Source organism: Urocitellus parryii, chromosome 1, assembly GCF_045843805.1.
Source record: "Urocitellus parryii isolate mUroPar1 chromosome 1, mUroPar1.hap1, whole genome shotgun sequence".
Classification (NCBI taxonomy): Eukaryota; Metazoa; Chordata; class Mammalia; order Rodentia; family Sciuridae; genus Urocitellus; species Urocitellus parryii.
Genome location: NC_135531.1, coordinates 62,185,460 through 62,203,695, shown reverse-complemented (window position 1 = coordinate 62,203,695; position 18,236 = coordinate 62,185,460). Strand labels below are relative to the sequence as shown.

At 33.0% G+C, this 18,236-nt stretch overlaps 1 protein-coding gene across 3 annotated transcripts in view; it reads left to right on the top strand.

Annotated features, from left to right (window-relative positions):
* Positions 1–18,236, top strand: part of Ap3b1 (adaptor related protein complex 3 subunit beta 1) — a 248,121-nt gene that overhangs the window by 22,853 nt on the left and 207,032 nt on the right. For all 3 annotated transcript variants that reach the window (XM_026393221.2, XM_026393223.2, XM_026393222.2), the window contains exon 2: positions 4,783–4,858. In XM_026393221.2, the coding sequence (XP_026249006.2) occupies positions 4,783–4,858 (76 nt within the window). The remainder of the gene's footprint in view (positions 1–4,782; positions 4,859–18,236) is intronic.

Below are 18,236 nucleotides of genomic sequence, written 5' to 3'. Positions count from 1 at the left end.
AAAATGTACCACACGAAGGTTGTGTAGTGATTACATGGCTTTCTACTTATTTGAAAACTCACTATAATGTACTCTTAAAAATGATTTTATTGTAATACCAAAATAAAATTGACATCCTCACCCTGCGCCCCCTGCAAAAAAGAAAAAAAAGAAAAGATGATTATGTAGTTCAGTGCCCTCAAACTGGGGAAGGACCTTTTTTATTTAATATTTTCAACTTGTCATGGATGGATAATTCTATAAACTACAATAAAAATAAATTACTAGAAAAATAAAATGAAAAAAGCATATGAAAATATAAGCTCCAATTTTATGTATTTGATTCAATAAGCATAAAATTTTACTGTCAGATTGCTTTGTCAGGTTTCTAAATGTGCATACTCTGAATTTCTGTATGTATTTCTTAAAAGGTCAGTAATAGAAGTTTGTTGATTGGTAAAAGGTCAGTAATAGAAGTTTGTGGATTGGTAAAAGTTCTTGCATGAAACTTCCTCAGAGAATGCTTTGAGTAGCATTGATAATAGCAATAGTGTGACATAGTTTTGATTTTTCCCGTGATTTACATTGTCTTTAAAAGGAGTGGAAAGGTTTAATGAGTTGTGGATTTTAGATGTATAAAAAAGGTAATTTATACTGTGTAAAAGCCCCAATACTTCTTAAATTCTTATATGTAACTGGTAAAATTTTGCTTTTCATAGTTAGTTATTCTGGTGCTAGAATATGAGTGACTTTCCTGGTAATAATAAGTGCTTTAACTTTTCTCTGTTCCTTGAAACTTAAAATAGGCATTTTTTGAACATGAAAGGAAAAGTTATACCATTTAACACCACAAGATGTCACTTACGTAAAAATAAAGTTGGTATCCTAATACTGAAAGCCAGACAGCTGCAGGTAACTAGGTATATGAAGAACTAAGTAAATAAAACAATCAATCAAAAAACCCACTTTTTTTCTGAAGCAAGGATTTGTTTTGACTCTATGAAAATATTGCTGATACAACATTATTTTCAATCTTGATGTTTAGCAAAAAGAATTTTTTAATTTCTAAGATGTTTGTAGTAATACATATTAATGGATCATTTTTGAATTCACATATGAAAAAGGTAAACTTAAAATGACTCAGTAGAAGTGAATATATTTTGGAAGGAAGATTTATTTTTTGGTGCTGGGGATTAAACCCAGGGCCTTGTGCATGCAAGCCAAGCACCCTATCAACTGAGCTATATCATATCCCAGCTAGATGTGAATGTATTTTGAAGGTGAATGAAGAGTTGTGGTATTAACTCTTCCAAATATTTACTATTTTGATGACAAGAAGAGAGAAATTTGGGAAGAAATATGTAATTAAGTATCAGAACTTTTTAGGTCTTATTGACAGACATTTTGAGAAGCTGAACATTGCATCAAGGTGAAACAAGGCCTAGCGTTTTCTCTTCTTGTTTCTTGTTTATTAGCTCTTTCCCTATGTTAACATAAAAGATGTTTGGTTTTTTTAATATTTTGTATGTATGTATGTATGTATGTATGTGATGCTTAGGATCGAACCGAGTGCCTCACACATGCTAGGCAAATACTCTGCTACTGAGTTACAGCCCCAGCCCCAAGACATTGTTTTTGCTGTTGAAGAATATCTCTTCTCTTAAATGAGAAGAGCAAAACCTTTGGCTTTAATACCAGAATCCTGTTTTCTTGTTTTTAGTTTGAGAGAGCAGGTCAGGACCAAGGTGTTTGAGTAGGGGACTCTGGCATCTTGGGCTTAAGAGGAACAAACTAGGTTTCCATTAGGACATGAATAAGATTATGTCTGGGGTTAGAGGTTGGGCTGTCCTAAAAATTGATGTTTCATTCTTCTTCACTGCTCACTTCTGTCTATAGATAACACTGGTAGAGGAGAATGATGGAATACTCGTGGGGAAAAGGAAAAGGGAACAGGCAGGAGAAAATTGTTTTCTTCCTTTGTGGCATGTATGAGTGTGATCAAATATATACACCACCCATATATCTTTCAGTTTAGTTCTTATCCAGTTACTTCCTTGTTTGTTTATTTATTTGCTTTCTTAACTTTCAATAAGATTTTCAAGGTTTCTTTTATGTTTGGGATTTTCACTTACAAAATTATACTCAGTCAATTGATAATAAGGGAAAATGGCAAAATTAGAGGAAAAGGAGATAACATTATTTGCATTAACTTTACTCCCTTTTCTGTTGCCTGTGCAATATGAAAGAGCCTGAGAAGTTTTAAAAGAATGTAAAGTTTATTATAGTGAATATTTATATATAATATTTTAATAGTAGTTGTATATCCTCAGAGACAGTTTTTATATATTGCTGAATCTATTATGTATTTGTGGTTGCAATTTTAGGGAAACATAGATGTCTTTTTTTAAGAGAGAGAGAGAGAGAGATTATTTTTTAATATTTATTTTTTAGTTTTCGGGGGACACAACATCTTTTATTTTATTTTTATGTGGTGCTGAGGAATGAACCCAGTGCCCCACGCATGCCAGGCAAGCACGCTACCGCTTGAGCCACATCCCCAGCCCTAGATGTCTTAATTATTGTATTTAGTTATTTTTTTAAATCTCCCACAAATGGCCACCATTGCATTAATTTTATGAGTAGTTTGGAAAGTAAGAGTAATTTTTTCAAAATAAATTTCATTGCTTTTTAAAAATTTTATTTTCCAGTACTGGAGAACACTCTACCACTGAGCCACATCCCTAGCCCTTTTTATTTTTTTTTATTTTGAGACAGGGTTTTACTAAATTTCTGATGTTGGACTCGTACTTGTGATCTTCCTACCTCAATCCTGAGTAGATGGGATTATAGGGGCGTCACTGTGCCCAGCTTTATTGCCTATATTCTTTTTGGAAAAAATGTTCTTAGTTTTCTAAAAACTTTTTTAGCTGCAATGAGAATTTGGAATATTTAACCGCTCCATTAGTTTACCATAACAAAATACCACAGATGGGATGATTTAATCTATGGAAATTTATTTTTTCACGATTTTATTTCTCACAATTCTGAAGACTGAAAGATCAAATTGTTGGCAACTTTGGCTTCTTCTTAAGCTCTTTCTTGCTTGTAGATGGCCATCTTCTTGCTATGTCCCTGTGTGGGACATTCCTCTGTGTGTTTGTCCTAATCTCTTCTTACAAGAACACTACTCATTTTGGATTAGGATCCACCCTTAGATCCTTATTTTAGGTGAATTACCTCTTCAAAGGCTCTGTCTCCAAATATAGTCCCATACTGAGTTAGTAGGTTAGGAGTTCAACATATGAAATTGGGGATGGAAAGACATAATTTAGCCCATAGTAATGCTTGGGTCAATCATTTATTTAAGAAAAAAAAATTAAATTATTTTTATTTAAACCTGGGGCCTTGAACATGTTAGACAAGTGTTCTAGCTATACCCCCAAACCTTACCATTTAATACTTAGTGATTACTGCTTATATTAGGGCTAGAGTTGCAAAATGTTTAAGGGTAAAGTAAGATTTCTTTCTTTTTTTTTTTGTTTTTGTTTTGTTAAGGCTATGTATTTGGAGTAAAGAAGCTCTTCTGGCCTGTATTTAAGCTTCAACTGAGAAGGAAGTTCTCATTTACATTATCATATCACTGAGCTACATTCCCACCCCTTTTATTTTTTGAGACAGAGTCTCACTAAATTGCTGAGGCTGACCTTGAACTTAAAATCCTCCTGCCTTAGCCATCTGAATAGCTGGGATTATAGTTTTTATTTGGTGGTTTATATTACTATAAGCTTAGCTTCCTGGCAGTCTTCTTTTTGTTTGGTGTACCAAATAAGATTCACTAATTTAAATTCTTGGAAACATGAATTTGATATTCTTAATTTAAGAGTGATGAAATATTTGATCTCACTTCCCAAAGGTAGATATATTGTTTTAGAGAACTAAATATCTTATCCACAAATGTGACCAAGGTGCTATAAAATTTTTAAATATCAACTCTTTGGTGATATGGTTTCCACACAATAAATTATCCACTTAAATCTTAGAATTGGAAGAATTTTGAAAGGTGTGTATACCTGTGAAATCACTATCACAGTAAAGATACAGAACATTTATGTCATCTTGTGAAGTCACCCACCTCCCCCGATACTGGGAATGGAACCAGGAGCTCCTTTATCACTGAATGAGTCATACAGCATAAAACCTTTAATATTGACGTTTCTCATTCAGCATACTTTTTTTTGTTGCATTCATCAATAGTTTGTTTCTTTCTGTTACTGAGTTGTATTCCATGGAATGGATATACCACAGTATTCATCCATTGAAGGATATCTGAGCTGTTTCTCTTTTGACTAATAGTAATAAAACTTGTGTATAGGGTTTTGTGAGTCTAAATTTTCATTTTTAAGGGGAAAATGCCCAAGAGCATTTGTTAGATCAAATGGTGATTGCAAGTTTTTTTCTATAACTATTTTAATGCTAATTCAAGGGTTTTTCCTGTTTTATTTTATGATTATGACAAAATTTGGGATGACAGAATTGATATGCCTGTATTTGCATTGATATTTAAGTATTAAATGCAACACTGAAGAACAGGTTTTTGTTTGTTGGTTTCATTGGTGGGCTTCATGAAGACAGCATAGCACATGAATAAACAAGGGTTAAACAAGAAATGTATATTTAGTTATAAATAAGAATAAGTTACTTAAGATTGTCCATAGTATTATTTCAAATTTTTACAAAAATAATATATTTTAATAACTGTCTTATGTAAAAATCCAACTATGGAATTTTTGATTCTTGTAATAGGAATGAAGATCTAAAACAGATGTTGGAGAGCAACAAAGATTCAGCTAAATTGGATGCTATGAAACGGATTGTTGGGGTAGGTAAAATAGATTATTTTGATTTTTGTAAAATGGATAGGTAGTGATTATATTAACTATATATATTAAATAATGTGTAAATAATATCCCATTTATTCTTTAATGTTAAGTTAGAATATCCTATCTAAAAGTGTGAAAGTATTGAAGTATCCAAAAACAAGACACTTGGGTTCTAATTTCATCTATTTTTCTTAACTTTTCTACCTCTAATATCTAATATTTTCCTGTGAGATAGAAGGAATTATTTTATAGACAAAGGACAATGATATAGCTATCATCCTGCATAGACTTCATGCAAAGAGGAATATTCAAGGAATGTTTTGGTAATTCTACCTAAAAGTTATAAGCACACTTTCGTTTTTCAAATTCCATTACTACCAATAAAAACACATGCAATTTAATAGCCTAGAACTTTAATAAGCATTGTTAAAGGCAAGAGCATATACTACATTTTAGTTAAAATGCACAATTCAAATAATTAACTACTATGTTATTAGAGGGGGTTCTGTTAGCAGAGAGCTAAAAATATAATGCAGTTCCTAATTATATATACCATCTTTAACAAAATATGTTTGTAATTTGTATTGTGATCACTCTCTCTTTATTTGATATTTTTCATATTCACAAGGGAAAAAAACTGATCTAATTTTGGTAACTCTTTGATGCTAAGGAGTCCTGCTTTTGTTTCAATGGAATTAAATTCACAAAGTCTATCTTATTACTACTATGCTATTGCTGATTTTATTTTCCATTATCTTTATGTAATAAGATAAAAAAATATAATTCATTTGCATAATTGCAAAAATAAACTTTACTATAGTAATAGTAAATAGGAAATAGTACTATTTTTCAGAAGGCAATGCCACATAGGAGAACTTGAAATTTTCTTTCTTGTTATATTAATGTCCAAGTTCCATTTAAGAAAAATGGTTACAGATATTAATAGGTTCTGTTAAAGAGTAAAGTGGTATGAAAATGAAATATATGAAAGCAAGGACTAATTATTATCTGTGGATAACCTAAGAATGATCTGGTCTTGCCTTCAGGCAATGAAGGTGGCGATTTTGAGAATCATCTTATAAATTTTTAATTAAATGTTATGCTTTTTGCATAATAGTATTTATGGATAGACAGTTCCTGCAGTTATTTGAGATAGAGTCATGCTGTGAATCCTAGGGTGGTCTTGAACTTGCCATCCTCTTGCCTTAGCCTGCTGAGTAGCTGGGAGTGCAGGGCATTTGCCACTGTCCTTGACTTGCATGGTTTTTACACACATGAACTTTAATTACCACAATTTAGTTAAGTAATTTATTTAAGTCCCTCAATAACAGTGCAAATTTCAGCTACCATGGTGTATTAACTGAGTGACTGCATCATATACAAACTTTACTGCTAGTTCTTCAGGCAGTAAGTACACCAGTTTGTAAATTACAAATGTGCATCATGATTGTTGATCTATCTTTTCACTTTTTCTAAATGTATCGGTGATTGATTGCTGTATGCATGTTACATTCAGCCTCATACAGAAATGAATATAGTTGTGTTGCCTTGTTTTTTGATGAGAAACCCATGTAACATTTTATAAAAATGGGTAATTGAAAGAGGGATTTGGTCAGCAAAGATGAAAGTGCCCCAAAGAAATGAAAAGTAATTTCACTGGAAATGAAATTCAGGTAGAGTGTTAATGGAGTTATACAGAAAGAGCTGTGGCAATACTGACATCACTCCTTTTTGACAAGCATGTCTGAATTTCTAACTAACTGAAAGAACTTTGTAAAGATAAGTTATCAATGTAAATGACAGAAAGGATTTTTTTTGGGTATTGGGAATTGTACCCAGGAGTGCTTAATCACAGAGTCACATCCCAGCCCTTTTAATATATTTTAATATATTTTATCTAAAGACATGGTCTCACTGAGTTGCTCATTACCTCATTGAGTTGCTTCACTAGGTTGCTGAGCTGACTTTGAACTTGCAATCCTCCTGCTTAAGCCTCCTGAGCTGCTGGAATTACAGATATGCACCACTGTGCCTGGTAGGAAAGGGGTTTTGATAAAAGATGAAGATGTCCCAGAAGAAACCATGCTGGTAGAATACCATTAACTAAAGGAATTCCCAGAGATAATTTAGCATTGAAAGTACAAAAGATAAAATGTTGGAAGCTAATCCAAATTTAGAAAGGATTATGACAGTTTATCAAGTTAGAGAAAAGATGCTTGCTCAGTATTATAAGTTACACAGTGAGAACAAGGCAAGCCCTGTTCAAATGACTTTTTTTTTTCAAACTACTCTTGATAAGTTAATTCTCAATGTTTCAAGTTGTAGTACACCAAATAAATAATATTTTTACTATTTTGTGTTGTAATGAAGAATTTAATCAAAGTTTTGACAGAAATGTTAAAGGTAACAGATCAGTTATACTTTTTCCAGTGAATTATTAAGATAACTTTTGTGGTTTCAGTTTATATTTCTACAGGTCTCAGTATTGCACTACTATTCAGAGAAGGGACTTCCCTTAATTATTTTATCTTTTTAAAAACATTATTTAATTTTTATTTCTGATGGCAAAAACTTCAGAAGAATTTAGATGTCCAACAGTAGATAGTAAAATATGGAATATTTTCCAGCTATCCAAAATGATATTGAGGAATACTATGAAAACAAAAAGATTTGGAAGGAAGCATAGTTACTATATTTTTATTTGTTTTTACTTTTCTTAGTACTTTCTTTTTTAAAGAATTTAATTGATTATTATAATTGTACATATTAGCGAGATTCATTGTTACATATTCATACTTGAACACAGAATAATTTGGTCAGTTTCATTCTCTAGTACTGCCTCTATTCCTCCTCTCCTTCCCCTGCTGATCTTTCTCTTTTCATGAGATTTCCCTCCCACTAACTTTTTTTCCTTTTGCTAACTTCCATAGGTAAGAGTAAAATGACCCTTGACTTTCCTTAATTATTTCTTTAAACTTTGGCTCTTACATTCCATTAAAATAATTTATTTCACTAAATTACAGAATAGTATTGAAATTTCTGGTTCAGAAAGTGAGGGCAAGTGTATAAAGTAGTCTTTAGGTAAAAAATTTTTAAAAAATCGAAAAATGTGGCATTAGGTGTTATTTTCTGTATTATGTTTTTGACACCAATAAATAGATATATTCCCATAATCTAGACTACTGGACTATCATAAATATAACTTAAATGTAAATAAGTGGATTATACAAAATGTAAATATAGCCATGCATACCTGGTAGTTACAGACTATCTGTCTCTTTTTGAGAAATTTTGTTTAAAGGGAAATGTTTTTTTTAATTATAGGAAAATGATTAGTAATTAATAACCACTCTTACACAAGTGATACAAATATTTGTTATGCAAATAATATAAACATTTATTATTTGTAAAGTTTTAAATTATTTATTTTGAATAATATTGAGGTATAAAAATAGAGATTTTATCTTTCAAATAAACTTAAAAATCAAATAGTTAAGTACTCTTAAATACTAATTTTGGACTTTGGGATAACAGAATGTGCTTGCTTCCTCTCCCTCCCTTTCAGTAGTGTTATACTTTGTAGTTTTCATCATGGTCTTGCGTTCCTTGTTAGATTGGTTTCTTTGTATTTTTTTTTTTACCCTTGATTTTCATTACGAGTGGTCCCCATTGAAACGAATAACTTTTCTGTAACTTGCATTTAGCTTTCTAAGTGAACTCTCCTTTAACTTATCCAATAATCTTTTCAGTCCTTTTCTTGGATTTTCTGGACAGATAATTATAACATGTGGAAGCTATAATAATAATTTATATTTTAATTTTAAATATTTATGTCTTATTTTTCTTGTATCTGCATTGAATACAGCTCTACCATGATGTTGAATACTGTGGATAGTAGAGGACATTTCTGATTTTATTGGAAATAATTTAACATTTAAATATTTCTTTCTTTTTGTTTTAAAGATGGGCAATATCTATTTATTTTATTTATTTTTGTGTGGTGCCGAGGATTGAACCCAGTGCCTCTTGTGTGAGGCAAGTGCTCTACCGCTGAGCCATAATCCCAGCCCCAATATTTAAATATTTCTAATGTCTTACTCTTTGGATATAATGTATCTTGTAGAATTCATGTAGACACATTTTTGCATATTTATGTGATGTTGATCTTGTCTTTTGAAAAGGTTTCTGATATGGGTTGAGCTAGGTTCATAGAATGAGTTATTGTCTAAGCTTTCTTGGCCTGCTGCAAGGCTGAAAAGACCTTGCTTTACTGTTTTTAGTTTTTATGTTTAGGACTAGAATCCATTGGCATTAACTTTTGTGTATGGTGTGGGATAAAAGCCAAGGTGTTTATTTTTTGCCCCTGAATATCCAGTTTTCCCTTTGCTGTGGGTTTAAAAGGCTATCCTTTCCTCTTTAAAGTTAACCTTCAATAAAAATCAGTTTACCCTGTATACATGACACTTCAACTGAGACATGTGTCTGCATCTGACATCTGAGATCTGGCTCTTCTCTGGATTACTAATCTTTATAGCTATCATTTCCTGAGTCCCTTAGTTTTAATTTCTATATCCTCAAAGTAAAATATACTGTAAGTTCTCCAATCTTAATTTTGTTTTACAAGATTTTTTTTTTTTGGTTGTTGTCTAACTTTTGTGTTTCCATGTAAAGTTTAGAGTCAGCTTGTTGGTTTCTGAAAGGAAAGAAAAGGCTCATGGGATTTATATTGGAATTGCATTAAATCTATACATAATTTTGGGAGAATTAACATTTTCACAGTATTTATTCTTATGCTTCATGAGTATGATTCTACCCTTTGTTTAGAAATTCAGTTTCTCTTGGCAGTGTATGTAGTTTTTAGTGTTATATTTGAACTTCTGTTGTTTTGTTAGTACTTTCCTTAAACATTTTTGTATTTTGGATACTATTGAATGCTGTGTTTTTAAATCTCAATTTTCAACTTACAAATTTTGCTTGCTTGTTCCCCCTTTTATTAAATAATTATACTTATTTGCTTGAATTTTTTTCAGTGAAATGTTAATGACAATCGTTTTTTCTCCTTTTCATTCAGTGTTTAATTTGATTTATAATTAGCACTGTATTTCTATGTGGAAACTCTCCAAATTATTTAAAACCTTCCATGTTTGTACACACAGACGTGTGTGTGTGTGTGTGTGTGTGTGTGTGTGTATGTATGTGAATATTCTGTTATTAGATGTTGGATTTTGAAATTCTCTCTCTGATTTAGTTCATTTATCTTTGTAATTATGAGATAATGGACAAATTTTAATCTTTCTTTGATAGTTGAGACTTAAAATTCCTAATGAAAGTTATTGACATATGTTACATCATAGCCAAACATGTCACAGAGTATTTAGTTGGATATGATTGAGTTGAAAACAATTAAAAGTAATTACAAAGTTGTAGATATTTTGGTTATATATATTTCCAAAATATATTAAACCAGATGCATTGTTACTATAGGAAAACCTGAAAAGTTCCTTTAAGAAACGGAAGTTAATAACATGCACAATTCTTATTGTCTTGAGTTAATGATTACAATAAATATTTTTTTCTATATCTTTGTAGACTGTTCATTCTCTTGCTTCTTTCAACGTAGTTATTTCATTTCTATGTATATTTTAAAGAATTCAAGTTAAGATTGTTGCTGGCATCTTTTTTTTTTTCCCTTCAAATTATTGGTTTGGAAATTGCTTAAAGGGCCAAGATTTTCTGCAGTCATGATGTGCATCAGGACCAGTTCCTTAATACCAGTCCTCAGATTTTACTGGTGGTACCTATCTATAGAACGTTAGTGGGTTTTCTGTCAGTTTTGCTCTAGTCAAATCAAGGGCTCTTAACTTTCCATTTACTCTTTCCACCACAGCCTCTTTTTAAAAGCTGAATCTATCAGTAGTGTGTGCCACCATTCCTGATGTGGCTACTGTTGCAACTGGTCTCCTCCCCTCCTTTTTTGTTACCTATAAATTAGTGAGTAGTTATTTATAAATTAAATTTCTGCACATTGTTCCCATCTTTATTTATTGCTGTGAGGAATGACCTGTCAATATTGTTAAGACATTTAGTACAATTTCTTTTTTCTTCCTGAGTTTAAAAATTATTGTATAATTTTGCATCTTAACTATTATTCAGTGTTTAAAAAGTAATTTGAACAGCATATGAAAGTCAATGTAATATACTAAATTAATAGAATGAAGGGAAAATAAACCACATGATCATCTTAATTTATACAGAAGAGGCATCTGACAAAATTTGTTACACTCTTTAATGGTAAAACCATTAACACTAGGAATTGAAGAAAATTATTACAACATACTAAAAGGCATGAAAAAACATAAAAGCTAGCATAATATTCAGTGGTGAATGACTGAAATCTTTTACTCTGTGATCAGGAATTTGATCAGGATTCTTGCTTTTGCCACTTCTATTCAATGTAGTACTAAAAATTTTACCCAGAGCAGTCAAACTAGAAGAAGAAATAAAAGGCATCCAATTAGAAAGGAAGAAGTTAAATTATCTTTGTTCCCAGACAACATGGTGTTTACATAGAAAACCCTCAAGATTCCACAAAAAATAATTGTTAGAATTAATACTGGGCTGGGAATGTGGCTCAAGCGGTAGCGCACTCGCCTGGCATGTGTGGGGCGCTGGGTTCGATCCTCAACACCACATAAAAATAAAATAAACATATTGTGTTCACCTAAAACTAAAAAATTAAAAAAAGAATTAATACCTAAATTTAGCATAGTTGCAGAATACAGAATTAACAGGCAAAATCAGTTGTATTTTTATACACTAACAGTAAACAATCTGTAAAGGAAATTAAGAAAATAGTTCCTTTTATGATAGCATCAAAAAGAGTAAAATAATTAGGGATAAGCTTAACCAGAGAGGCGAGAGATTTGTAAACTGAATGCTTTATAATGTTGCTGAAAAAAATTAAAATATAAATAAGAAGGACTAATATGAAGATGTCAAAGTAATCTATGTGTTTTACTAAAAACACCAATGATTTTACTTTTTTGCAAAAATAGAAAAATCTATCTGAAAATTCTCATTGGACTCATGGGACCCTGAATAACCCCAAAAAATCTTGAAAAAGAGCAAAGTTTAGGTCTCACACTTTCTGATTTAAAAACTTACTATAGAACCACAGTTATAAGAACAGTAAGATATTGAGATGAAGATAGACATATAGACCACAGTACCATAGAGAGCCCAGAAATAAGCCTTCATTTATATGGTCAAATGATTTTTGGTCAAGGGGCAAGATCATATAAAGGAAAAAGGACAGTATTTTAAACAAAATACTGCTAAGAAAACTGGATATCCATCTGTAAGAGAATAAAGGTGGAACCCTAATTCGTGTCATATGTAAAAGAAAATCAAAACAGATCACAGATCTAACTGTAAGAACTGAAACTTTTATAAAACTGTATGAAGAAAACAGGACAAAAACTTCATGGCATTGGTTTTGACAAAGAATTCTTACTATGACAAAACACGAGCAACAACAACAACAAAATAGATAATTTGGATTTTATCAAAATTAACATATGTATCAAAGAAGATCATCAATAAAATGTAAAGGCCACCTACAGAATAGGAGTAAATATTTGCAAGTCACATATCTCATAAATGGGATTAATATTTAGAATATATAGATAATTTCTATAACTCAACAACTAAAAATCCAGTGAAAAAAGTAGATAACAGAGTTGAATAGACTTTCCTCCAACCAAGATATACAGATGGCCAATAAGCACATGGATAGATGCTCCATATCACTAATCATTTAAAAAATACAAATCAAAGCTACAACAAGGTGAGACCACTTTTATACTCATTAGGATGACTGTTATCAAGAAAACAAACTACAGGTGTTGGTGAGTGTTTTAATCAGCTTTTTTGCTACTGTAACCAAAAGACCTGTCAGGAACAATTTTAGAGGATGAAAGTTTACTTGGGTGCTCATGGTTTCAGAGGTCTCAAACAGCTGGCTCCACTCCTCTGGGCTTGAGGTGAGGCTGATGATGGTGAAAGAGTGTGGTGGAGGAAAGCAGCTGGTGATATCACACCAGGAAGAAGAGAGAGAGAGAGAGAGAGAGAGAGAGACAGACAGACAGACAGACAGACAGACACACTCTCTCCAGAACAAAATATAAACCCCAAAGGCACTCCCTCAGGGACCTACTTCTTCCAGCTATACACTACCTGCATATGTTACCATTTAGTTAATCCCTACCAGAGTATTAACACACTGGTTAGGTTAAGGCTGTCATAACTCAAATCATTTCACCTCTAAAACTTATTGCATTGTGTCAGACATTAGTTTTTTGGGGACACCTAAATGTAACAATGAGGATGAAGAAATAAAGATTACTGGTGGGAATATAAAATGATGCAGCTACTATGGAAAAAAGTGTGGCAGTTCCTTAGAAAATTAAAAGTAGAATTACAATATGATCCAGTTACCCATATCTGGTTATATACAAAGAAGAATTGAAAGGAGGTTAACTTGAACAGATGTTTATACAATAGTGTTTGAACATTTATTCACAAAGCCAAAAGGTGGGAAAACATTACATGTTCATCACTGGATAAAGAGATAAACAAAAAGTAGTGTAGATATCCATAATGAAATATATTCAACCTTAAGTAATGAAATTCTGACATGCTACGATGTGAATAAACCTTAAGATAGCATGTTAAGTGAAATAAGATACAAAAAGACATATGATTTTATTTATATAAAATATTCAAACTTACAGAAAGTAGTATAGTGGTTATCAGTGGCAAGGGGGATAGAAAGGTTGAGTGCTCATCTTTCAAAAATCACTTTAGATATTTATTTTAAATGATATGACCTTATCAATATAGTGCTTTTGGTTTAATCTCTATCTTGCTCATTTAAGTTTGCTCATGGCTTTTACTGTTTTTGTTTTTTTCCCCTCAAATCATATCCTCCTCATTCTTTTTTTTTTTTTTTATTGGTCGTTCATAACATTACATAGTTCTTAATACATCATATTACACGGTTTGATTCACGTGGATTATGAACTCCCCTTTTACCCCGTATACAAATTGCTGTATCACATCAGTTTCCCTTCCATTGATTGACATATTGCCTTTCTAGTGTCTGATGTATTCTGATGTCTGTCCTATTCTCTACTATCCCCCCTCCCCTCCCCTCCCCTCCCCTTTTCTCTCTCTACCCCTTCTACTGTAAATCATTTCTTCCATTTGTATTATCTTGTCTTACCCCTCCTTTCCTCTTATATGACATTTTGTATATCCCTGAGGATCGCCTTCCATTTCCATGCAATTTCCCTTCTCACTCCCTTTCCCTCCCACCTCTCATCCCTGTTTAATGTAAATCTTCTTCTCAAGCTCTTCGTCCCTACCCTGTCCTTGTTTACTCCCCTTATATCAAAGGAGTCATTTGGTATTTGTTTTTTAAGGATTGACTAGCTTCACTTAGCATAATCTGCTCTAATGCCATCCATTTCCCTCCAAATTCTATGATTTTCTCATTTTTTAATGCAGAATAATACTCCATAGTATATAAATGCCACATTTTTTTTATCCATTCATCTATTGAAGGGCATCTAGGCTGGTTCCACAGTCTTGCTATCGTGAATTGAGCTGCTATGAACATCGATGTAGCAGTGTCCCTGTAGCATGCTCTTGTTAGGGCTTTAGGGAATAGACCGAGAAGGGGAATAGCTGGGTCGAATGGTGGTTCCATTCCCAGCTTTCCGAGAAATCTCCATACTGCTTTCCAAATTGGCTGCACCAATTTGCAGTCCCACCAGCAATGAACAAGAGTGCCCTTTTCCCCGCATCCTCTCCAGCACTTATTGTTGTTTGACTTCCTAATGGCTGCCAGTCTTACTGGAGTGAGATGGTATCTTAGGGTAGTTTTGATTTGCATTTCTCTGACTGCTAGCGATGGTGAGCATTTTTTCATGTACGTGTTGATTGATTGTATGTCCTCCTCTGAGAAGTGTCTGTTCAGGTCCTTGGCCCATTTATTGATTGGGTTATTTGTTATCTTATTGTCTAATTTTTTGAGTTCTTTGTATATTCTGGTTATTAGGGCTCTATCTGAAGTGTGTGGAGTAAAGATTTGTTCCCAGGATGTAGGCTCCCTGTTTATCTCTCTTATTGTTTCTTTTGCTGAGAAAAAACTTTTTAGTTTGAGTAAGTCCCATTTGTTGATTCTAGTTGTTAACTCTAGCGCTATGGGTGTCCTATTGAGGAATTTGGAGCCCGATCCCACAGCGTGTAGATCATAACCAACTTTTTCTTCTATCAGATGCCATGTCTCTGATTTAATATCAAGCTCCTTGATCCATTTTGAGTTAACTTTTGTGCACGGCGAGAGATAGGGATTCAGATTCATTTTGGTGCAAATGGATTTCCAGTTTTCCCAGCACCATTTGTTGAAGATGCTATCCTTCCTCCATTGCATGCTTTTAGCCCCTTTATCAAAAATAAGATAGTTGTAGTTTTGTGGATTGGTTACTGTGTCCTCTATTCTGTACCATTGATCCACCCGCCTGTTTTGGTACCAGTACCATGCTGTTTTTGTTACTATTGCTCTGTAGTATAGTTTGAAGTCTGGTATCGCTATACCGCCTGATTCACACTTCCTGCTTAGTATTGTTTTTGCTATTCTGGGTCTTTTATTATTCCATATGAATTTCATGATTCTTTTATCGATTTCTACAAGATATGCTGTTGGGATTTTGATTGGCATTGCATTGAACTTATAGAGGACTTTTGGTAATATCGCCATTTTGATGATGTTAGTTCTGCCTATCCATGAGCAGGGTATATTTTTCCATCTTCTAAGGTCTTCTTCTATGTCTTTCTTTAGGGTTCTGTAATTTTCATTGTATAAATCTTTCACCTCTTTTGTTAGGTTGATTCCCAAGTATTTTATTTTTTGGGGGGATATTGTGAATGGAGTAGTTGTCCTCATTTCCGTTTCAGAGGATTTGTCGCTCATATACAGGAATGCCTTTGATTTATGCGTGTTGATCTTATATCCTGCCACTTTGTTGAATTCATTTATTAGCTCTAATAGCTTCTTTGTGGACCCTTTTGGGTCTGCTAGGTATAGAATCATATCATCTGCAAATAGTGATAATTTAAGTTCTTCTTTTCCTATTTTTATGCCTTTAATTTCTTTCGTCTGCCTAATTGTCCTGGCCAGTGTTTCGAGGACTATGTTGAACAGAAGTGGTGAGAGAGGGCATCCCTGTCTTGTACCAGATCTTAGAGGGAATGCCTTCAATTTTTCTCCATTCAGAATGATGCTGGCCTGTGGCTTATCATAGATTGCTTTTACAATGTTGAGGTATGATCCAGTTATCCCTAATTTTTCTAGCGTTTTGAACATAAAGGGATGCTGTACTTTGTCGAAAGCTTTTTCTGCATCTATCGAGATGATCATATGGTTCTTGTTTTTAAGTCTATTGATGTGGTGGATAACATTTATTGATTTCCGTATATTGAACCAACCTTGCATACCAGGGATGAATCCTACTTGATCATGGTGTATAATTTTTTTGATATGTATTTGATTCGCCAGAATTTTATTGAGGATTTTTGCATCAAGGTTCATTAGAGATATTGGTCTGTAGTTTTCTTTCTTTAAAGTGTCTTTGTCTGGTTTCGGAATCAGGGTGATGTTGGCCTCGTAGAATGAATTTGGGAGTTCTCCCTCTTTTTCTATTTCCTGAAATAGCTTGAAAAGTATTGGTGTTAGTTCCTCTTTAAAGGTTTTGTAAAACTCTGCTGTATACCCATCCGGTCCTGGGCTTTTCTTAGTTGGTAGTCTTTTGATGGTTTCTTCTATTTCCTCTATTGTTATTGGTCTGTTTAGGTTGTCTATATCCTCCTGGTTCAATCTGGGCAGATCATAAGACTCAAGGAATTCATCTATGCCTTCACTATCTTCTATTTTATTGGAGTATAAGGATTCAAAGTACTTTCTTATTATCTTCTGTATTTCTGAAGTGTCTGTTGTGATATTGCCTTTTTCATCCCGTATGCTAGTAATTTGGGTTCTCTCTCTTCTTCTCTTCGTTAGCATGGCTAAGGGTCTGTCAATTTTATTTATTTTTTCAAAGAACCAGCTTTTAGTTTTGTCAATTTTTTCAATTGTTTCTTTTGTTTCAATTTCATTAATTTCAGCTCTGATTTTAATTATTTCTTGCCTTCTACTTCTTTTGCTGTTGTTTTGCTCTTCTTTTTCTAGGATTTTGAGATGAAGTATGAGATCATTTATTTGTTGTTTTTTTCTTTTTTTGAGGAATGAACTCCAAGCAATGAATTTTCCTCTTAGAACTGCTTTCAATGTGTCCCATAGATTCCGATATGTTGTGTCTGTGTTTTCATTTAACTCTAGGAATTTTTAAATTTCCTCCTTGATGTCTTCTAAAACCCATTGATCACTCAGCAACCTATTGTTCATTCTCCAGGTGATGCTTGATTTTTCCTTTATTCTTTTATCATTGATTTTCAGTTTCATTCCATTATGATCAGACAAGATGCATGGTATTATCTCTACCTCTTTGTATTGTCTAAGAGTTGCCCTGTGACATAGTATATGGTCTATTTTTGAGAAGGTTCCATATGCTGCTGAGAAAAAAGTGTAGCAACTTGATGTTGGGTGGTATAGTCTATATATGTCAATTAAGTCTAGGTGGTTAATTGTGTTATTGAGTTCTATAGTTTCCTTATTTAACTTTTGTTTGGAAGATCTGTCCAGTGGTGAGAGAGGTGTGTTGAAGTCTCCCATGATTATTGTATGGTGGTCTATTAGACTCTTGAACTTGAGAAGAGTTTGCTTGATGAACACGGCTGCACCATTATTTGGGGCATATATATTTATGATTGTTATGTCTTGTTGGTGTATGGTTCCCTTGGGCAGTATGAAGTGTCCTTCTTTATCCCTTTTGATTAGCTTTGGCTTGAAATCTATTTTATTAGATATGAGTATGGACACTCCTGCTTGTTTACGCGGTCCATATGAGTGATATGATTTTTCCCAACCTTTCACCTTCAGTCTATGTACATCTTTTCCTATCAAATGCGTCTCCTGTAGACAGCATATTGTTGGGTCTTGTTTTGTGATCCATTCTACTAGCCTGTGTCTCTTAATTGGTGAGTTTAAGCCATTAACATTTAGGGTTATTATTGAGATATTGTTTGTTCTTCTATCCATATTTGTTTATTGATGTTACTAAACCTGATTTGTTATCCTCTTTGACTACTTTCCCCCCTTTACTGTCCTACCTCCCATTGTTGGTTATCAATGTTATTTTCCATTTCCTCTTCCTGTAA